The sequence below is a fragment of the Petromyzon marinus genome, chromosome 23, assembly GCF_048934315.1.
Source record: "Petromyzon marinus isolate PM22_M1 ecotype Great Lakes invasive population chromosome 23, UKy_Petmar_22M1.pri1.0, whole genome shotgun sequence".
In the NCBI taxonomy this organism is placed as follows: domain Eukaryota; kingdom Metazoa; phylum Chordata; class Hyperoartia; order Petromyzontiformes; family Petromyzontidae; genus Petromyzon; species Petromyzon marinus.
Window position 1 is genome coordinate 12,693,431 of NC_133689.1, and position 24,624 is coordinate 12,718,054.

Sequence of the window (24,624 nt, forward strand, 5' to 3'; positions counted from 1 at the left end):
GAGGAGCGGGAGGAGCGGGTGGAGCGGGTGGAGGAGGAGGGGCAGGAAGAGGGTTTGGTCTGAGATTGCCCGGGACGCGCCTCTACAGCAGAGGGCGCCGCGCTGACATCACCTCCCCCGCGTTCATCATTCCGACACAGCCCGGCCCCTGCTCTATCCACTGCTGGGTGAGGCTTCATCACACTCCAGCATGCTGTACATTGCGGCTTGATGACGATGTGTGTTGGGTGGGTGGCGTACCCAGAATAGTGTTTTTTTATATATCGCGCGCCAATGATGTGAGCCGTGGCTGGAAATCCAATTTCAGGATGCAAAAGTGCGCTAACCGTTGCGCCACCGCTCCACCCTGAAAATCGGAATGGTGAAGTAGAGCGGCTCTCAACACGTGCGGGGTGGGCAAGTGCAGGCTGGCAGCGTGGATACCGTGCAGGGGAAACGCCAGCGCCACGTCGATAAAAGACAACGCGTACCGAATGGGCAACACGACGCTGATTCTCTCCGTGTTGTATACTGTAGGTTGTGTCAAGCTAGGACCCCATGTCTCACACAGGGAGGGTCCTGGCCTTGAATCATTTGGCAGTTTCATCAGCATTGGTTCTAGCGAGCCCGACACAAACAGAGAGACACACGAAAAATGTGCCCTGCAACATCTCAACGTCCATCCTACAAAGTCCCATCGCAAGCGAGAGACACAAACACAGAGAGACACACGAAAATTGTGCCCTGCAACATCGCAACGTCCATCCTACAAAGTCCCATCGCAAGCGAGAGACACAAACACAGAGAGACACACGAAAAATGTGCCCTGCAACATCGCAACGTCCATCCTACAAAGTCCCATCGCAAGCGAGAGACACAAACACAGAGAGACACACGAAAAATGTGCCCGCATGGACCCGATAATTGGAGGGTGTAACCCGTACGGGTTTGACAGCTGTGCAATTTATAGCGACTTGTTTCTCGTGTCTCCATCTTGCCCTCATGTAGTTTTTTTTAGTAACGTCTGTTCGATGTAATTCGCTGACCCGCCCCGATAATAACTGGACATCTGAGCAACAAAGAGCTTCACAGCTCATCGGATTCCAGGAAGGTAAAAAAAACCTCCAACCTGGCACCGCGTCCCCCTCTAGGCCACGTGACCACGAGTCGTGGATGCGGAAGCGGAAGCTGGGCCAGGAGCGCAGTGCCACAACATCACAATAGTTTACCACAATTCACAACATCACAATTGTTTACCACAATTCACAACATCACAATTGTTTACCACAATTCACAACATCACAATAGTTTACCACAATTCACAACATCACAATAGTTTACCACAATTCACAACATCACAATAGTTTACCACAGTTCACAACATCACAATTGTTTACCACAGTTCACAACATCACAATAGTTTACCACAGTTCACAACATCACAATTGTTTACCACAGTTCACAACATCACAATACTTTACCACAGTGCCACAACATCACAATTGTTTACCACAGTTCACAACATCACAAAAGTTTACCACAGTTCACAACATCACAATAGTTTACCACAGTGCCCCAACATCACAATAGTTTACCACAGTTCACAACATCACAATAGTTTACCACAGTTCACAACATCACAATAGTTTACCACAGTGCCACAACATCACAATAGTTTACCACAGTTCACAACATCACAATAGTTTACCACAGTTCACAACATCACAATAGTTTACCACAGTGCCACAACATCACAATTGTTTACCACAGTTCACAACATCACAATAGTTTACCACAGTGCCACAACATCACAATAGTTTACCACAGTTCACAACATCACAATTGTTTACCACAGTTCACAACACCACAATAGTTTACCACAGTTCACAACATCACAATTGTTTACCACAGTTCACAACATCACAATAGTTTACCACAGTGCCACAACATCACAATAGTTTACCACAGTTCACAACATCACAATTGTTTACCACAGTTCACAACATCACAATAGTTTACCACAGTGCCACAACATCACAATAGTTTACCACAGTGCCACAACATCACAATTGTTTACCACAGTGCCACAACATCACAATAGTTTACCACAGTTCACAACATCACAATAGTTTACCACAGTTCACAACATCACAATAGTTTACCACAGTTGACAACATCACAATAGTTTACCACAGTTCACAACATCACAATAGTTTACCACAGTGCCACAACATCACAATAGTTTACCACAGTTCACAACATCACAATTGTTTACCACAGTTCACAACATCACAATTGTTCACCACAGTTCACAACATCACAATAGTTTACCACAGTTTGCAACATCACAATAGTTTACCACAGTTCACAACATCACAATAGTTTACCACAGTTTGCAACATCACAATAGTTTACCGCAGTTCACAACATCACAATAGTTTACCACAGTTCACAACATCACAATATTTTACCACAGTTCACAACATCACAATAGTTTACCACAGTTCACAACATCACAATAGTTTACCACAGTTCACAACATCACAATAGTTTACCACAGTTCACAACATCACAATAGTTTACCACAGTTGACAACATCACAATAGTTTACCACAGTTCACAACATCACAATCGTTTACCACAGTGCCACAACATCACAATAGTTTACCACAGTTCACAACATCACAATTGTTTACCACAGTTCACAACATCACAATTGTTTACCACAGTTCACAACATCACAATTGTTTACCACAGTTCACAACATCACAATAGTTTACCACAGTGCCACAACATCACAATAGTTTACCACAGTGCCACAACATCACAATAGTTTACCACAGTGCCACAAGATCACAATAGTTTACCACAGTTCACAAGATCACAATAGTTTACCACAATTCACAACATCACAATAGTTTACCACAGTTCACAACATCACAATAGTTTACCACAGTGCCACAACATCACAATAGTTTACCACAGTTCACAAGATCACAATAGTTTACCACAGTTCGCAACATCACAATAGTTTACCACAGTTTGCAACATCACAATAGTTTACCACAGTGCCACAACATCACAATAGTTTACCACAGTGCCACAACATCACAATAGTTTACCACAGTTCACAACATCACAATAGTTTACCACAGTGCCACAACATCACAATAGTTTACCACAGTTCACAACATCACAATAGTTTACCACAGTTCACAACATCACAATAGTTTACCACAGTTCACAACATCACAATAGTTTACCACAGTTTGCAACATCACAATAGTTTACCACAGTTCACAACATCACAATAGTTTACCACAGTTTGCAACATCACAATAGTTTACCGCAGTTCACAACATCACAATAGTTTACCACAGTTCACAACATCACAATATTTTACCACAGTTCACAACATCACAATAGTTTACCACAGTTCACAACATCACAATAGTTTACCACAGTTCACAACATCACAATAGTTTACCACAGTTCACAACATCACAATAGTTTACCACAGTTGACAACATCACAATAGTTTACCACAGTTCACAACATCACAATCGTTTACCACAGTGCCACAACATCACAATAGTTTACCACAGTTCACAACATCACAATTGTTTACCACAGTTCACAACATCACAATTGTTTACCACAGTTCACAACATCACAATTGTTTACCACAGTTCACAACATCACAATTGTTTACCACAGTTCACAACATCACAATAGTTTACCACAGTGCCACAACATCACAATAGTTTACCACAGTGCCACAACATCACAATAGTTTACCACAGTGCCACAAGATCACAATAGTTTACCACAGTTCACAAGATCACAATAGTTTACCACAATTCACAACATCACAATAGTTTACCACAGTTCACAACATCACAATAGTTTACCACAGTGCCACAACATCACAATAGTTTACCACAGTTCACAAGATCACAATAGTTTACCACAGTTCGCAACATCACAATAGTTTACCACAGTTTGCAACATCACAATAGTTTACCACAGTGCCACAACATCACAATAGTTTACCACAGTGCCACAACATCACAATAGTTTACCACAGTTCACAACATCACAATAGTTTACCACAGTGCCACAACATCACAATAGTTTACCACAGTTCACAACATCACAATAGTTTACCACAGTTCACAACATCACAATAGTTTACCACAGTTCACAACATCACAATAGTTTACCACAGTTCACAACATCACAATAGTTTACCACAGTTCACAACATCACAATAGTTTACCACAGTTCACAACATCACAATTGTTTACCACAGTTCACAACATCACAATAGTTTACCACAGTTCACAACATCACAATAGTTTACCACAGTTCACAACATCACAATTGTTTACCACAGTTAACAACATCACAATAGTTTACCACAGTTCACAACATCACAATAGTTTACCACAATTCACAACACCACAATAGTTTACCACAGTTCACAACATCACAATAGTTTACCACAGTTCACAACATCACAATTGTTTACCACAGTTCACAACATCACAATAGTTTACCACAATTCACATCACAATAGTTTACCACAGTTCACAACATCACAATAGTTTACCACAGTTCACAACATCACAATAGTTTACCACAGTTCACAACATCACAATAGTTTACCACAGTTCACAACATCACAATTGTTTACCACAGTTAACAACATCACAATAGTTTACCACAGTTCACAACATCACAATAGTTTACCACAATTCACAACACCACAATAGTTTACCACAGTTCACAACATCACAATAGTTTACCACAGTTCACAACATCACAATTGTTTACCACAGTTCACAACATCACAATAGTTTACCACAATTCACATCACAATAGTTTACCACAGTTCACAACATCACAATAGTTTACCACAGTGCCACAACATCACAATAGTTTACCACAGTTCACAACATCACAATTGTTTACCACAGTTCACAACATCACAATTGTTTACCACAGTTAACAACATCACAATAGTTTACCACACTTCACAACATCACAATAGTTTACCACAGTTCACAACATCACAATAGTTTACCACAGTTCACAACATCACAATAGTTTACCACAATTCACAACATCACAATTGTTTAGCACAGTTAACAACATCACAATAGTTTACCACAGTGCCACAACATCACAATAGTTTACCACAGTTCACAACATCACAATAGTTTACCACAGTTCACAACATCACAATAGTTTACCACAGTGCCACAACATCACAATAGTTTACCACAGTGCCACAACATCACAATAGTTTACCACAGTGCCACAACATCACAATAGTTTACCGCAGTTCACAACATCACAATAGTTTACCACAGTTCACAACATCACAATAGTTTACCACAGTTCACAACATCACAATTGTTTACCACAGTTAACAACATCACAATAGTTTACCACAGTTCACAACATCACAATTGTTTACCACAGTTCGCAACATCACAATAGTTTACCACAGTTTGCAACATCACAATAGTTTACTACAGTTCACAACATCACAATAGTTTACCACAGTGCCACAACATCACAATAGTTTACCACAGTTCACAACATCACAATAGTTTACTACAGTTCACAACATCACAATAGTTTACCACAGTTCACAACATCACAATTGTTTACCACAGTTCACAACATCACAATTGTTTACCACAGTTCACAACATCACAATAGTTTACCACAGTGCCACAACATCACAATAGTTTACCACAGTGCCACAACATCACAATAGTTTACCACAGTGCCACAACATCACAATAGTTTACCACAGTTCACAACATCACAATTGTTTACCACAGTGCCACAACATCACAATAGTTTACCACAGTTCACAACATCACAATTGTTTACCACAATTCACAACATCACAATAGTTTACCACAGTTCACAACATCACAATAGTTTACCACAATTCACAACATCACAATAGTTTACCACAGTTCACAACATCACAATTGTTTACCACAGTTAACAACATCACAATAGTTTACCACAATTCACAACATCACAATAGTTTACCACAGTTCGCAACATCACAATAGTTTACCACAGTTTGCAACATCACAATAGTTTACCACAGTTAACAACATCACAATAGTTTACCACAGTTCACAACATCACAATTGTTTACCACAGTTCGCAACATCACAATAGTTTACCACAGTTTGCAACATCACAATAGTTTACCACAGTTCACAACATCACAATAGTTTACCACAGTTCACAGACGTCGTCGTCGCAGCGTGCTACGCCGCACGCAACAGTGGCGCCACGGGATTACTACACCGGCACCTATCCAGCAGTGGAGAGCGCCGTGCCGCACTCGGGTTACACAACGACCCCCCCCCCCCCCGCTTCGTTGCGATGTCTTTCACGCATGGGGGGCTCTGACGTGGCCCCCCCCCCACAACTAACGCGCGTTCCGCGCCGCTCTTTGCAGAGGTTCCTCGGTTCGATACCCGCAGGCCGCTCCGGTTAATCCTGCCGGGTCTATTGACCCGTGACAAAATAAAAATAAACGACGCGCCCGTCTGCTTTACAGTGGAACGCTCGAGATTTTCGTGACATTCGCAAGCGGTGGCTGGAGATGTTAAGTCCCTCGCCCGCTATGCAGGAGGTCGTGGATTCGTTCCCGACCCCTGATGCCTGCTGCTGTATATTTCGAGTTTTCGTGTTCTCCCCATGGTCGCGTGGATTTTTCTCCGGGTCCTCTGGTTTTTCCCTCCAAACATTTATAAACATGCGTTTCTGAGTGTTTGCTTTACATTTCCACGTAATAGCCACTTATTTGAGCTATTATTTGTGGTCAGGTCGCTTCTATATAGCTCAGTGGGCCTTAACATAAAATAAAAAAATAGTTCTAAGAGGAGGCCATTGTTTGCCGACAGAATGGCCCAAATTTTGCCAAAATGTAATAATGACACCGCAAATTAATCTGTTGGAATATACGCCGCAAGCATCGCCTCCAGACTGCGAAAACTTTACAAGACCCAAGACCCTCTTAAAAAAAGTCACGAGACTGAATGAGGCTTCCTGGGTAAACAAGCGTAATATTAAAATAATTAATTTTATTCTTACACATGGCAATATGTTCAGCAGCTCTAAAGTCTATTACCAGGACTGCTCAGCCACAGGAGTACTTCAGGAGAGCGAGTTCGTGTTTTGCAATTCCTAAGTTGAAGGAGCGTAAACCACTTCAGCGGTTTACCATATGGTCTTCATAAATAGAAATAATATCTAACAATACAAAAAATAACACCGCTTTGTCGGGGCCCGCACCATGCTCATTTCAGATGCAATTGAGTCACAGTCCTAGAGGCTGGAAGTTCTAGCCCTGCTTGACATCTGAAGGTGAATATTGGATATTTCTGCACTGCCCTCTGCTGCCTCCCAAATAACCACCACCTGACCCTGCAGCCCTCTGACAAATGCTTTGTGCATGGTGGACACTCATCCGAGCATGATCCGGGCTCGCACGTGCTTATTCCAGTTTCGGCAGTGAGCGTATGCCACAGGGTTTATAACGATGCTTTGTGGTTCTGTCTTCAAACAGGTCACCTTCACAATCTAGGTGGAAGCACACAATGGACGACCTTGAGCATAAAAAGGAAGATGCGATGATGGCTTCAAATCAGGATACAGGAAAAGAGGAGTCTGGGCAGGATGGGGAAAGTCTTCCTCCAGCAACAGACACCATTGACCTGGGGCCAGAGGAGAATGATGGTATGTAGCATTTTAAGCAAAAAGACCCTGAAACTATGGCCGATACAGGTGAATGTTAGAGGAGGTGTTGATTTGAAGCTTTCGTGACTGCAGGAATCCATACTCTTTGGTTCTTTCGGTAAAGTCATCACGTAGGTATAAACTAAAATAAATCACCACGACGTTTCGATCGCAACACAAGCGGTCGTCCTCAGGTGGGAAAAAATAGAATCCAACAGTGGAACTGCTGAATGAGCGAGAGAGCAGCTACAACAAGATGTTATATATGTGGCGATGGAATTCCTTTCCAGCTCAGACCCCGCTTGCTTGCCCATCGCCACATATAAACATCTTGTTGTTGTAGCTGCTCTCTCGCTAGTTCAGCAGTTCCACTGCTGGATTATATTTTTTCCGCCTGAGGACGACCGCTTGTGTTGCGATCGAAACGTCGTGGTGATTTATTTTAGTTTATACCTACGTGATGACTTTACCGAAAGAACCAAAGAGTTTAGAGGAGGAGGTAGATTGTAAATTGCACACCTTGCTGACAAAGCTTTGCATTTTAACTATTGAGGAAGGCGACTGGTTTGCTCAGAGGTCAGAGTGCCGAGTTGACACTTCTGATATATTGGGTTAGAACCCAGGCAGCCGCCTGTGATGACCCTGGTTTTCAAGTGCAGTGCAATGATTTCAGCCTAGTCACGAATCACTGCAGAAATAAAAACTAAAATTTGTTTTATTTCTATTTAATTTGTCTATATTCCCGCTCTGACTGGAATGTGATGAACATTTATTTCTGGGGTAAGGCCGGAGGGAAATTCTGTCCCCTATTGTGTGTATTAGAAATCACTTGAAGTGGTCTCAAAAATAGTTCCGAAATTTCCCATTGTGTGGGCTGTTCTGTAATATGAAAGGTTGCATCGCTCTGCGAGAGATCCAAATGGTTTATTTATTACATGTCATGCAAAGCTAGTAAAATGTAGTTAATATTGGGGAAAAAGACCAAGAAAACTAAATATCAGCTTTATGACAAATAAAAATGTGTGCAACTTCATAGAGCACCTGTAACAAAGCTAGCTTGCACTGCGTTGAAATTTAGAAACATCACGACACACTGTAAGTACACACTTTTAAACGCTCGGACAAATATATTGACAATTTAAATCCGAATTGATGAAATTGTCTAATTCTGCTAATGCTCGTGTTCTTTTTGTGTGTAGATGAGGACGTGGCTGAGATGAGCGCTCTCCTCGGTGACACGATGATGGAGAGTGTTCTCATCTCCGACTCCCCCAGTAACAGTGAGGATGACGGCACAGCCGAGAGTGCCACTTTGCAGACTAGCGACAAACTAGAAAACGGCGCAGAGACGGAGCTTCGAGTGGGCTTCCAACCGGACCCCAAAGGGGACACGGTGGTCGAGCTGGCATGCGTCGCCTCCGAGATGCACGCAGCAACAGGGACGTCGCCACCACGCACCCCGATCGACTCTATCGAGGGCACGAACAACGACGTCGAAATCGGAGAAGCGGACATTGCGCAATCGCCGCAAAGCGCCGCTACAGTGGCAGCGCTGGACCAGTTGAGCCCCGAGGAGGAGGACTCTCTGCCTGTGTGCACCATATTCAGCAAGGCGCCGGCAACCAAGGTGCACGCACGAGAGCAGCAAGCCGTGAAGGAGGACGGTTTCCAGAGCCAGATGGTTAAGTCGGCCAGCTTCACGGCCTGTGTCGAGCCAAGCAATCCTAAAGCAGCTGGTGCAGATGTCATTCATCCGAGTCCGAGTCTCAGCAAATTCTTTGCAGAGGAACCCTCTACTACCGGGGCAGAGTTTTTCGATTCCTTTACGTCTGCGTCGGTCATCACTTCGAACAACCCGAACGTTGATTCTCAGGCACCACCTTCGGGCTTGACGTCCCTCTCTTTGTCTCCGTCTGAGAGCCAGAAGCCGTTTGCTGGTACGTGTATTTGCGATGTCAGGTTTTTTTTGTCAATGAAACTTGCAAAAGCTTATTTCTAGATGGCAAATGTAAGTTCAATCACCCCATCATGCCGTGCATGTCACGTGACATCCCCACACACTGTGTGTAGAATGGCCCTATGCTATGATAATGGCCCATTGCTCCCAAGTGTCGCCTATCTGATTTTTTTTCCTTGTAAGGCCACAGTATTTTTTACGAATGAGTTGAGTTTTTCTAATTTGCACATTTATATGTGTCTGTTTCATGTGCATTTCTCAAGAAAGCGAAGTTTCAAGTCACACATCAACCGAAGCACCCCCTTCACAAGCAGCAGGTGGCTTGGAGTCTCCGCAGCCGTTCTCGGTGTTCGCTGCAGGAGAGGACGCGTTTGTGTCGGCCCTGAGCGTGAGCGAGTCGGACCGGAGGCACGACGCATGGCTTCCCTCGGAGGAGACGCGCCGCACACTGATTGCAGTGGCCACCCAACAGTACGGGAACATGTTTGTTGAACGAGAGCGCCTCACCATGCCGGGGCTCAAAGCAGACGCGCCACAGGTCAGAGTGATAACACGCTGGGCAAGCCCACTCTGTCAAGGGCTGGGGTGGCTCAGTGGTCAGGGTGTTGAGCTGGCTCTGGTGAGATCCTGGGTTCCAATCCTGAATTCAACTGCCTGTGATTAAACCAGGATCTCAAATGTAGTGGGTTGATGGCCATAGCTCGGTTGCCAATGACTGCACACAAAAAAATTACATTAAATTTGGTTCTGGGTTTTGGCTAAATTCCAACTCTGCGAATTATAAACATTGCTTTGATTCATGCTATGAAAATTACTCTTTGTAGCAGAGTGGGTGGAACAATACCACCCATTAAACAGGTCACTGGATGGGATCTCAGGTAGCTCTGTGATATCCACTTCTATGGGCCATTCTCTAACACTGAGGGTTACACTGCTCTGCAAGAGATCCGAATGGATTAGACATCTCATGATGGGACGCTGCTTGTATAATTGTGATAAAAATTGGAAAAATGTGAAAAGAAATAACTTATATTTGAGACCAACTATAAAACCATTGCAAATAATTTAAAATATGTGCAAGAAAGTCTATTTTTCAATGACTCCGTCTTCCTGTACCTTAAGTAAGTTTTTTATATAGTGACATAGCTAGGCGGTGGCCCAGTCTACCGCTTATTACCGATGTTTACTATTTGAGCAGGGCAGCTGCCCTGGTTAATACTGCGGATTATTAACCATGCGTGCATGCTGTGTTATCCCTAGTGGATGTTAACAGTTTTGTGATGCTATTCTTTCAAAGAGTGGGCGGTGTGTGCTTGCGTCGCACTCCAAATTTGCCATTCCAAAAAACACTCGCAAATGACTTAATTGGGAAAACCACATTGTGACATTGCCCCTATTGGCAAACTAAAATCGTCTGTGAAACATGCCACCTTCATGATAGCCTCGCGCTATTTTAATAATGCTCATATCATGTGTTAAATTATTCTAAACATTTTAAATGACTGAGAATAGGTTTTCCCCTTTTTTCTGGCAACAAAACAGTTGTTGAGATGTTAAAAAACCAAACTGAAACCTTTTACAAGGGCTCATGTCTGCATTAACCACAATACTTGTGGTCAGAATGCAAACAAAAAAACATACTCTGATAATATATGCATTGCCTTTGAAACTGATTAATCCACACCAGAGACAGCTTTCTTTTCTTTAGGAGGTTCCACGATCTTAAATGACTATGGCCCTGCTCTCACGTGCATGGCCATTGCAGGAGGACCCTGTGAAAGACCTGCTCCACAAGTGCGTGGGGGAGCAGGAGGCAGCCAAGAGGAAAGTGCTCACGGTGGACTCTGTGGAGCCGTCTTTGGCTGGACTCAAGCAGCTGATTGTAAGTAAGAAGCCATATTCGGCTCATGTAAGAAGTACGTTATGTATGACTTAAGTTCTTAGCCATTTTTATTATCAATGGTTTGTCTCTCTTGTGCAGTTGTTACTTGTCATTCCGTACGTGCAATATCTTGTTTTGATTGTTAAATTATACCATCATCAATAGCCATGATCAATCCCCTGCAGTGTGTCCTACCCATGCCCACTTCGGGTTATTAAGTCAATGTGACTTCTCTAATTTGCATTGTTTCTCTGATTTATATCTTCGTCTTCCTTTCTTTGAGTGTAATTCCAGCATGCATCTCTCCATGATTCTTGACTCCCTTTTCGTTTTCTTTTGCATTTGCTTCATTACCATCCTCGTTTCTGGACATACGCCCAAGTGTCAATGCACCTTAGCTTAACGCACGGTGCTCTTAGCATTGTTGATAAACTTCCAAACGATGCGAAACCTAAGTTTTGCTGTTGTGAAGACGCTTTAGGGAATGTAAGGATTGGGCTTGATGAGAAATACACGTCAATGATTCTCAGAATTCGTGGAACTGGCGTGCGGCGGTGGAGCTCACGGGCAGGCTGCTCACCGCCCATGGGCAGGGCCACGGCAAGTGTGGCCAGCCGAGCAGCCATACCACCGACTCCATCCAGGTGGGACCTGCCCCACCCTTCACCTGCACCACTCATCACCTGCACCACCCAACACCTGCATCACCCATCACCTGCACCACCCATCACCTGCACCACCCCTCACTTGCACGAACCTTCACCTGCACCACCCATCACCTGCACCACCCCTCACTTGCACGAACCTTCACCTGCACCACCCAACACCTGCATCACCGCCAACCTGCATGAACCTTCATCTGCACCACCCTTCACCTGCACCACTCATCACCTGCACCACCCATCACTTGCACCACCCCTCACCTGCATCACCCCTCACCTGCACGAACCTTCACCTGCACCACCCATCACCTGCATCACCCTTCACCTGCATCACCCTTCACCTGCACGAACCTTCACCTGCACCACTCATCACCTGCACCACTCATCACCTGCACCACCCCTCACCTGCACAAACCTTCACCTGCACCACCCATCACCTGCATCACTCATTATCTGCACCACCTCTCCACTCACCGCCTGTACCACCCGTCACCTGCATCAACTGTCACCTGCATCACTCATCACCTGCACCACTCATTACTTGCACGACTTATTACCAGCACCGCCCATCACCTGCACTGCCCATCACCTGCACTGCCCATCACCTGCCCCCCTTATAACCTGCACTGCTCATTACCTGCACCACCTCACCACTCATTACCTTCACTCTTCATCACCTGCACCACCACCTGCACCACCACCTGCACTACCACCTGCATCACCCGACATCAAAATTAAGGGATAATTAAGCTGTGGGGGCCTTGGCAAATCTGTCTTCGAAAAAAAAACCCCGGTTGTCACCACCAAGACCAAAGTGCAGCCTCTTTACAGTGTTTAATGCTGTATCTGTTGCTATATTATATCAAAGGCGTGTAACAAGTGATGTATCAGAAACAAGGCAAAGTATCTATCCATTAATCTGAGGCTTTCCTGGGTAAACAAGAATTATAATAACTATAAATAACTGAGAATTTGGCCAAATTTGCATCAGAATTTTAACGTGTGGAAAACTTAATCAGAAACTAAGAAAGACATTGTTCTTGCACTTCGCAATCGGAGCTGCCGCATCAGTATCTACATTGATTGGCAAATTGGTGTCTGTGTGCGTTGACAGCTCTGGTTCGTGCGTCTCGCCCTCCTGGTGAAACTGCGGCTCTTCGGCGGCTGTGACGCGGAGCTTGAGCCGTTCGGCAACTTGGACCACCCTGACCTGTACTACGAGTACTACCCCCATGTGTACCCAGCACGCAGAGGTGCGTGTGCTTGTGCGCGTCGGTAGCACGTCCGAGTGCCAATTACTTGCCACTTATTATTACGTGTGATCGTATTGTATCGTATGGGACCCTAGGGAGCGGTGGGTTGCTGTAACCTCCCTCCTCGCGCAGGGTCCATGGTACCGTTCTCCTTGAGGATCCTTCATGCCGAGCTGCCTCAGTATCTCGGTCGGCCCCAGGAAACCCTGGATCGTCTGCATCAGGTTGGAGTCATTTGTGGAAAGGCAAGTTATTACCCAAGGTTCAATACAAATGAAATCACACATTATCTCTGTTGTGGCTTGAGGGGTCGCTGGGTGGCTCAGAGCACTGGCACTGCTGAGGCCGTGGGTTCGAACCTAGGTTTAAACCACTACCTTTGATTAAACCGGGGTCACACATTTAGTGGGTTGATGGTTTTAGCCCGTTCACCAAAGACTGCACAAACAAAACATCACTTTCAGTTTGGTTAAGAAAATAAGCTTTACTCTCTTCCAACAAACATTACTCTGTAATAGAGGCTTTTTGGGTTAGATCGCGTAAATATATAAATGTTGTGTCGTTAAAACCCGCCACCACCCGACACAGCCAACTAGTAAGGGTTGTCACGTAAACAGAACATGCCAATTCGTCACTAGTACGGCAAGCGACAACATTTACAATCTGAGTACGACATTTCGCCAGTAATTACAACTAGCTTCATCAGGCGACAGCCAGATTTGTGGAGAAGTCTTAACTGTTTCGTTCCTTATATAGAGGCGTAGATGTGGTGACCACGCTTCTGCGCTCTTGTGCAAAGTGGGGGGATTAATGAGTCAACGTACATTACGCATGTGCATTATGCGAGCCCTTTAAGCTTGACCCTTCCTGTCTGTTATGTTTATTAAAATCGCAGTGTGGTACGCCGCACGCAACAGTGGCGCTACGGGATTATTACACCAGCATCTATCCAGCAGTGGAGAGCGCCGTGCCACACTCGGGTTATAAAACGCCACCTCGCCGCGTTCCAACGACCCCCCCCCCCCCGCTTCTTTGCGATGTCTTTTACGCATGGGGGGCTCTGACGTGCCCCCCCCCCCCCCCCCACAACTAACGCGCGTTCCGCACCGCTCTTTGCAGAGGTTCCTCGGTTCGATTCCCGCAGGCCGCTCCGGTTAATCCTGCCGGGTGTATTGACCCGTGACAAATAAAAAAATACGCGCCCGTCTGCTTTACAGTGGAACGCTTGAGATCCCCGTGACATTCGCAAGAGGTGGCGAGATGTTATCTCCCTCGCCTGGTATGCAGGATGTCGTGGATTCGTTCCCGACCCCTGACGCCTGCTGTACATTTGGAGTTTTTATGTTCTCTCCGTGGGCGCGTGGATTTTTCTCCGGGTCCTCCGGCTTTTCCCTCTACATTTATAAACATGCGTTTATGAGTGTTTGCTTTACATTTACACGTAATAAGCCACTTCTTTGAGCTATTATTTTTGGCCAGGTCGCTTCTGAAAAAGTTCCTCGGTTAACAGTGACGACGGTTAACAGTTTTTCGGTTGACGTTTTGCCTCCTATAGTTAAAGTTTGAACTAATGGTATGTTTACGTTATGCACGCAGGCTCCAATTTCGGCCAATCCAAGCACTCGTAAGTGGGCTGAGCATGCCTCAGGCAATCAGCAACAGCCATTTATGAGCATTTAGACCTCGAGTGACTTTATTTACATGATGTTTTCTATTTTGGCAGTGCAGCTCTCTTGCAAACTCAGTGATTTTTACTTATTTTCAACTTATAAGTGAATTAATAGTTACTGCAATGCCCCCTAAAGTGAATTTGCAAAGGGAAAAGAGGGGTTGGAAAGTAATTAGCATGAAAACAAAGCATGGAATTCTTGTTAAGCATGACAAAGGGGTAAAAACCAGGGCACTTATGAGTGAGTTTGCCGTGACCTAATCCACCATTTTAATAATTTTGATAAATAAAGACAATTAAAGCTACCAATGTGAAGGATTCCTCGACCAGGATATTCAAAGGTTTGGAAATTATTGTATAAATGGAAAGACTGCTAAAGATATGGATTTGGGAGAAGGCAATGCGTGGTGAGTTTATAGATAGCTTAACCATTTGTAAAAGGCCGAGAGCTATGTTCGAACACCTAAAACATAAAGCTCCACTATCCTTTGGTTTATTGTTTGAAGACTTTAAGGCAAATAAGGGCGTGTTCGAAAAATCGAATGCTTTTAACATGCCATTCCTATATTAGATTAACAGTTATTTGAGTTAATAGTTTTCATGGAACGGATTAAAAACGTTAACCGAGGGACTATTGGAGGCTTGTTCCTATGGAAAACATTTGGTCCCTAGACTTAATAAAATCACACTTAAGAATGCAGCAAACTTCTTTTAAGTACATATTTAATGAAAAGTTAATAATGTAATGATAAAATTGTGATAATACTCAAAATAGGTAATGAAATATAAATACTGTACAGTACTTACATTCAAGCTAATTGCTTTATAGTTTATTTTTACACTTGCACTTCATATCCTGTTTCCAGATATCTCGACTTACTTTATGAACGTTGAAGAACGTTGAACAAGGGTCTAATCCTGCGCAGTACAGTACCCACTAACCTCCCTCCCATACCACATCCCTATTCACCATATCACTTTTAGCTACCCTCATTGTAGCACTCGTAACCCTTGTAAAGCGCCTTGCGTAAAGGTGCTATATAAGATAAACACAAAGGACCGAACCAAAACGAGCTGAGCTTGGGTGGCAACACAGAGAGCGCGGGAAACCAGTAGCTTGAAAAGCGTGCCACGCAAACTGCATGGGACAATATCTTGAAATTTGCTTGGACAAACGGCAGATCGAACATTGTTTGATTCCTCCCCCCCCCCCCCGAATTTTTTTTTTCATTTTGAAATTCAAAATTCCCTAAATGCGAATTCAACTTAACGCTTGTCGAATTTGTTCCAAAACGTGTAAGTTAACGTTCTAGCGAAATTCCATATATTGAGTTGCCGTATAATGAGGGATAACTGTACAGGTGGTCCCCACTTTTATGACACAATGCATTCCTGGAAACCCTGTCATGAATCCTATTGTCATGAATCCTATTGTCATCAATCATATTGTCGTGAATCAGACCTTCTTTTCCATAAACAGAAACAGTCTAAACTTCACTTGTGTTTTATCAGTAATTTAACAGGGTTTAATAACTGCACACCAAGTCACATCGGAAACCACACTAACTGTTGAAATGTATTCAGAGTCAAGTCGTAAAATGTGTCGTAAATCAAGTATCTGTGTCGTAAATGTGGATCTTCATAAATCAGACCATAAACCGGAGAGCGTCTGTCTAGATTTACGGTATTACAGTTGTAATGCGTGTTTATGTGTACGTTCTATAATTTCTCATTTAGATTCTAAGCAACCTAGAGAATGGACTCGCAGAGGACGGGAGCATGATCAACCTCTCCACAGAAAATCGGCAAGGTAGCCACCAATCACCCCTTGCATCACCAGTGACTTCTCCAATGGGATGGCTCACCACAGTGGCGAGATATTAACTACCTCGCCTGGTATACAGGAGGTCGTGAGTTTCATCCTGATATTGACGCCTGTATATTTGGAGTTTGCATGTTCTCCCTGTGGTCTTGTGGATTTTTCTCTGGATCCTCCAGTTTTTCCCTCCACATTTAGAAAAATACATTTAGGGTATTTGGCCGCTGTACATTTCCATTTGATAAGCCACTTTGTTGAGCTATCATTTGTGGCCGGGCCGTTTCAGAAAAAGAGCTATATAGCTCAAGTGGGCCTTAGTTGGTATGATAAAAATAGTTTAGTTTATAGTTTTTCGGCAGTACACTTCATATGGACCGTGTGTGTGTTTATGTCTTGCCTACTACCGCATCATCCTGAATATGCCCCAATCTCATGAGATCTCAGAAGCTAAGCAGCATTCCTGCTTTTAAGTGCTGGATGGGTAGCCCTTATGCATGCCAGGTGTTACGTATGTCTGTACGTATGTTTAACTTCTTTTGCACCGTATGTTATAGGCTACTGACAGGCTGCGTGGTGAACAGCAGAGGGTAGTGCGGCAAAAACACAATAATCGTGCTGTGCTTGTGCCCCCATGACATTGTTCCCAGCCTTCACTAGCCAGCACTGACCAGCGTGGTGAAGTATGGTCTCATAACCCCCACGGCCCTCATTCAGCAATGGACTGACAATCATGTACGTGTAAATTAACATATTCATTTGTTTTTACTCAAATATAGGCGTTCACCTCATTAGACAACGTCTTGTTGCTGTGAGGCTTCCCGTGGACTCGTACCGCCTGTATTGTTCTGCTGTAATCTTCAGAAAAACAACACATTCTTTAAAATGTTGATTTTGCGTATGTCGGCTGGAATCAAACAAGAATTTAAAAAAGTATGTATCCTTTTCAGCATGATACAGGTGTCAAGATGTTAAAATACCAAATAGATACCTATCACAAGGCACCATGTCTGCATATAGCACACGTACTTTTGGTAAAACTTTCCTTGAAGCCTACGCCCGAGACAGCCTCACATATGGCCTTGTATTACCAGGGCTGGACTAAAGGCCACCAAAAGGCAAACAGCACAAAGACGATGCACACGGCAAAGCAATAACAGCTCGGGTTAAGCAGTTATATCTGTGATACCCTTTTTGACAGTTTTAAGATGATAAAAATAGGCTTTACCCTTTTTTGGCATAATACAGGTGTCAAGAATTTGAAGCTTTCGTGACTGTAGGAATCCATACTCTTTGGTTCTTTCGCTAAAGTGACGTAAGTATAAAATAAATCACGACATTTCAGGCGCAACACAAGCGTCCATCATCAGGTGGGAAAGTGTGGTCTGCTGCTGCTGCTTTCCCACCTGATGATGGATGCTTGTGTTGCGCCCGAAACGTCGTGATTTATTTTATTTTATACCTACGTCACTTTACTGAAAGAACCAAAGAGTATGGGTGTCAAGAAGTTACAAGACCACACTCCATAGTGACGGTGCCATTGTTGTGACTATGAGTTGTTCTTCTCATCATTATTGAGTATGAGTGAGGGGGGGGGTTCACTCAGCCCATCATCCTTCTGGAGTCGATAAAGTGGGCACCACTCTGTGGGGAAGTCAACAGTGGTTGCCCTATACAGAGACTCTCCTTTGCCATAGCAATGTGGAATTTCCACACCCTGGCTTCGCTCAATAAACGGGAGGTGGACACTGCCCCCATGCTCATTTGAGCAGGAAACCACTGACTGAGTAAAAGAAAATTGAAATCTTCTCGGTGTGAGCAATGTTCTGTTTGCCATTTGTTTAGCCTCCGTGCAGCTGTGGCGGTCGCGCGTGGCTCGCGTGCACTACTCCACCGCTAACTGCCTGCTGCTCATGAAGGTGAGCTTTGCCACCATGGCGTTGTACTGGTAACAGTGTGTTAGTTCTGTATCACCACTTTCATGCAAATTACACCTCAAACGCTGGTGAGCTTATAACGCGCACGGAGGTGCCAGAAACCACAGACAAGTGGGAAGGCAGCCAGAGCTGACGACAACAATTTCCCAAGCTCCGTGGTACTATGTTGGGATATTTTACCAACTCTATTGATGAGCATTTATTACTGTGGGAGGAAACCGGGGTGCCAGCAGATAACCCATGCATGCGAGGGGTGCAACACTCAATCCCCCTGCATGGATAGAAGTTAATCCACTTTCTCTACTGCCATCGTACCCTGGCAAGCCAGGAGATGGCCCACGGGTAGGGAGTTTTACAAAATCGTGTTGATCCACCGACCCTCGCTGCCTGCACAGCGCTGCATTACAGACCGTGTGCAGCGTAGCCACCAGCAGCACTCGACTTTTAGGAAAGTGCTGTCGGTGGCAAACTGCCTGGGTGAATTGTAATTTTTGTGCTACCTGGAATGGTCTCCCGCCCCACAATAGGCAGAGCACAAATGCGACCCACCCCAAATTAAGGGTGGGGGATGGGGGAAGAGGAAATGTATCATTCAAGCAATGCATCGCTATTTCTGTTTGAAATGGCATCCTGGACACTCTTGCAAATGAGAGATTCCTTCTCAAATGGATTTCCAGGTGAAATATGTTAACAAATAATATTAAATAAAATATATCCAAGACCATTATGACATCTCAACACAGTCGCTATCCTGACCAATCAGGCTTCAATCTGCACAGGATCGGCCCAGTTTTGCAGTGGCGAGAGACTGCTCTTCTGCGATGCCTGGTGAATCCCTACTGTGTGTGTTAATGCATTTAACTCTTTTATCCTTGTCATCTTTTACACATTAGTGCAATAGTTACCCTATATGAGCACGGTTGGCTACGTATGGTGCGAGAGAAGTTCAACATACATATTTAATGTTTGGATAACTTAATTGTAATTGTACTATGATCAGTCTCAAAATAATCTGCCAAGGCCGACTTGTTACAGGTGTTTCATTTAGCATTTGTGAAAAAATGTTTACCCGTTTCTGCTCCCATTACTATTTGCTTCAATGCTGTTGCTATATTTTATTTGTTTTTGCTTTTGTCATTTTGGTGACTCAGGTCACTCGCTCTTGCGAATTAGACTCTAATCCTAGTCCCTTGAGTTCACACGTGGTTAAGCAAAATAGCCTTGTAACCTGAACATGCGTTTAGGATTACTGCTTGGCTGTGAACACGTATGAAGCCATCATCCCCATCCAGCCAGAGCAGGAGCTTCAGCTTCTCAATAACATTGGAAAGATCCTGCTGCAGGTAATGAAGTCTTCATGAAATTGACATTCTTGTAAATTTTTGCCAATTAGATAAAATCGATATTATCTCTGTACTGCACGGTAAATTTAAATGTTAAGTGTTTAACTGTTGCGCTTACAACAACTTAAGTCTTTTAGGTATGGATTAAGGTATTTGCCATCAATTCTGTGCAGTGTTTAATTGCTTTGTTGTATTCAACAGTATGTACAATAATTCAAACACAATGACCAACAAAGCAAATAAACATTCAACTCCGCATAACTTTTCACACATCACCTTAATCCCTGCTTTAATGATCGTGATGCAGCCTTTGGGTTATGCTAAATTAATTCCCTTAAAAGTCAAGTTCACTCTGAAATTAAAAAAAACTATAAATATATATTTTTATCGCATTGCAGATTTACAGTGTTTTTACCTGGTCTGTGTTTTTACCTGGTCTGCTTATTTTATTCAAGCAGTTGGTCCTGCTTCTTTGACGATGTCCACAGTTATATCAACTGGTCCAGGGGCTTTTGCCCTTTCCCTTAACTCACGTAATTGACGCAAACCTGGCGTTTGCTCTTTCAGGTGGGAGATCTCGCGGCGGCACAAAAGTACTTTCAGAGAGTGGAGTCCATTTGCGAGAATAAGGAAGGCGTGCAGCATAAGACCATGGTGCTTATGAACAGGTGTGTTACTTTTGTAAAAGGAAAAAGGTGCGGCCCTATAATTGCTCTCTCACGCCACTGCTAGTGGAAGGGCCCCCACTTGAGCAAACTTTATCTTCCAGGCGTGTTGGAATATTGGAGATGACTTTTGTACATTTTTCTGCACTTTTTTTTATTTCAGCACTTGTCAAACCATTGAAACCTGTTCCATAAGTCCCTCCCACAGAATTGGGCACCGTTCACAGAGGGCATGACAGTGCACACAATGTAGACAATAAACTGCGTCCCTCGTATGACATTATTTTTTGAGAAACTCCCTCAAAATGAAAACATTTGGAAAATGTAAATTGCACTTCCAATGCTAATTTTTTTTTTTAACAGTGTTCAGAGTAACGCTGCCTCGCGGTTTGCTGCGTCTCCACGCGGTGTGTATGTGGCATTTGCCACAGCAGTCCCGGTGTAGTACTGCACGGCGCAGTAACTGATGCAGCGCTGGAGTGCACATTCCCAAATTCCCTTGTGATTTGTGATGGATTCACTGTTTTTTTTTACCTTTTATGTGAGTAACATTACACTCTAAATGTGGTCTTGTAAATACAGTGGCACCTCGGAATACGTCGTTAATTAGTTCCAGAAGGTAGGAGGACTTATTCCGAAAGTGACGAATACCAAACGAATTTTTCCCATAAGTATAAGAATATAAGTATAAGTATAAGAAATTATATTTTATATGGCATATTATACATTAATGGGGTTGCATAAAATAATTTAGACACTACTTATTATTACTAAAATGCATACATACATTAAAATAAATGCATAATTTTTTTACATCACTTTACCTTGAATTTTGATTTAAAGCTTTCGTGACTGCAGTAATCCATATTCTTAGTTCTTTCGGTAAAGTCACGTTCACTTTACCGAAAGAACTAAGAATACACTTTACCTTGCTGAGAGGAGTCAATAGCCTATGAGGATGGTGGTGAGGAAGGGGAGGAGGAGGAGATGTTATTTTTTGGAAGGAGAGTCCCCTTCCATGAAAACTTCAGGAAGCTGAAATTCACAGAGAGTTATGGCAACGGTTGTGCACTGAACGAGATCTACTGTACAGGCAGACTGAGGAGCGGCACTTTGTTTCAGTCGTGAACCGGGTCTACACGGGTACGCGGTGACTCATCCCTACCCATACAAGTTCTAGCAAGCGCAGCGTATCCCAAGCAAGACGTCGTATCCCAAGACATTTTTTTCTCGTCAAAACACGACATATACCAAATTCGACGTATTCCAAAGCGGTCGTATACCGAGGTATGACTGTAATGGTGTTTTTGGAACCGCACCCTGGATTAGCCTAGTGTTTAGAGGACACATTGTAATTATATTCAACACTTGCCCCTATGGGTGACTCCCATGGATGAACCACCTACCACCATCCAACCCACACACGCTCCCACCCACCTTCATCTCACTTATTGAGGTTTGCTCAAATTAGTTCTATAATTTTTAGCAATAATACATTTCTCTTTGCAATTATTAACAATGTAATGGTAAGACTATTGCATGAAATGGATCGCTAAGTAAGCTTCATAATAAAACATTAAGATTCACCATTGATTTATAGGTTGGGCCACCTAATCATCTGACCAAACTTGTGTAATTTAGAACCCTCCACCACCCAACACAGCCAAACAAATTGTCACATGCATATGAACGTTTAACGCGATAAGTACACTACACCCGCTCGTGAAATAAAATGTTATGTTTGCTGGAATAATCACAGACATGGCTGGTTTTAATATTTTTGTGATTTTTTTTTCCACAGAGCATTCGCACTCCTGGCAGAAAATAATTTCCCAGATGCTTACCGCTGCTTCCAGGAGGTCTCCAAGTTGGATCCCACGAATGCGGTGGTGAGCTTCCTTACCCCTTGGCATTATTGTTAGGGTAACTTTTATTTACCTTGAAGTATTCTTGCCTTCTCCACATTAATGTTACGGTGCAAAGCCACCAAATTGTACTATTGGAATCATGTCCTGAGACCAGCTGTCCGTTCGGATCTCTCACAGAGCAGTGGAACCATTCATGTTAGAGAATGGCCAATGGAAATTGAATATCGCAGATATGAAGTGACCAAGTCCACACAGTAGGGCGTATCACCTTCCCACCCGCCCAGCTACAAAGAGTAATATTTGCCACGTGGCAGTAAAACCGGTGTTTTTTTTACTCTCAGAGCTGGAATTTAGACAAATTAAGTGCAGAACCAAATGTAATGTAACGGGGTTTCTGTGCAGTAATGAGTAATTGAGACCACAAAACTCACTGTATTTGAGAATATGATTTAATCACAGGATCGGAGAATAATGTGGATCAGGGAATAAATGCAAATTGGAAGCAACATATTTATTTTGAAGAAAATTAAGTGGGCTTGTGCAGGACACATTGCCAGAAAGGATGAAAGCTGTTGGTCGAGACTGATGTTGGCATTGCAGCCAAAGGAGGGAACACGCCCGAGATAACGGTCATCACGGAGGTGGGACGGTAGGATCAGCTCACGTGCAGGAGCAAGTTGCCTGTAAGGGATTGCGATGATGTGGGGAGGACTTCATCTAGCAGTGGATAGATGAAAGTTTACAATGAATATGTCTATAATTAATTCATTTTTTAAAACTTTTAAGCAGCATGTCCTTTCATGACTGGATATGAACCTCAACCTGAAGACATAAACGTAGCTGATCAACTTCCCATCAATTCAAAGATTTGTGCAGAATGGTTGAAACTACTCATGCTTTCTGTTTCAGTGTAACTAATAATAATTTAGTAAATGTGATATGTGCACCATTATAGCGCAAGGCTAGACATAGCCTGACACATAGTATGCAGGAGTGTTACTTTAGGGGGCGTTGTAGCGATGTGTAATCCTAATTGAGAAATATTGAAGTTAAATTATTTAGAATGACATCAGTGGATTTTTATATTGGCTGTAAAGCATACTTTGCCTATTTTATGGTTAATACAGCCGCAGTTATAACCAAGGCAGTCCAACAGATAAATATTTTTACTTCTGCAACAAGCAGTGAACGCGCTATTGCCAGGTCCCGTCACCGCCATAATTGTGCATCATCGGTCTTTCCATCTGTGTGCCAGGCCAACAACAACGCAGCCGTATGCCTGCTCTACATGGGGAAGCTGAAGGAGTCGCTGCGACAGCTGGAGGAGCTCATTCAGAAGGAGCCTCAGCGCTACCTCCACGAGAGCGTGCTCTTCAACCTGTCCACCATGTACGAGCTCGAATCGTCACGCAGCACGGCCAAAAAGCAAGGCCTGCTCGCGACTGTGGCCCCACACAGCGGGGACAGCTTCGGTGTGCAGTGCCTCAAAATGCTGTGATGATTTTGTGCAAGTCTGCTTCTGCAGACATTTGTCGATCCACTGCTAGTCGAGGGCCTCGCCACGTCGTGCGGGTCATGGGGGTTATTAGACCGCGCTTCACCGTGCCGGAGAGCGTGCGAGTTTGTACTCGTCGGGGAGCACCCGTGGGAGCATAGAAGTGCAGTACAATGGATTTTCCTGTCCATTATTCCACTTACACGCTACAGACCCGCAGACTTATGACAGCCCCTTTGTGTGTGGTGGTCGCCCATCCCAGCCCTATCGAGACTCAAGCCTGCTTTGCCTCTGTGATGATGAGATCGGGCGCATCATG

At 43.8% G+C, this 24,624-nt stretch overlaps 1 protein-coding gene across 2 annotated transcripts; it reads left to right on the forward strand.

Moving 5' to 3' along the window:
* The first annotated feature begins 13 nt into the window (after positions 1 to 13).
* TRAPPC12 (trafficking protein particle complex subunit 12) lies at positions 14 to 24,373 on the forward strand. Of its 2 annotated transcripts, none has more exons than XM_032959690.2 (14): positions 14 to 167; positions 7,589 to 7,758; positions 8,958 to 9,695; positions 9,979 to 10,253; positions 11,481 to 11,597; positions 12,128 to 12,241; positions 13,374 to 13,512; positions 13,645 to 13,757; positions 16,919 to 16,991; positions 18,843 to 18,916; positions 20,179 to 20,277; positions 20,845 to 20,945; positions 22,744 to 22,831; positions 24,066 to 24,373. In XM_032959690.2, exons 2-14 carry the CDS (start codon positions 7,620 to 7,622, stop codon positions 24,306 to 24,308), a joined length of 2,313 nt encoding a protein of 770 aa, XP_032815581.2. In that variant the 5' UTR covers positions 14 to 167; positions 7,589 to 7,619; the 3' UTR covers positions 24,309 to 24,373. The 2 variants fall into 2 exon arrangements, with proteins under 2 accessions (XP_032815581.2, XP_032815582.2); XM_032959691.2 differs by lacking the exon at positions 14 to 167 and adding an exon at positions 5,844 to 6,362.
* Positions 24,374 to 24,624: the final 251 nt, after the last annotated feature.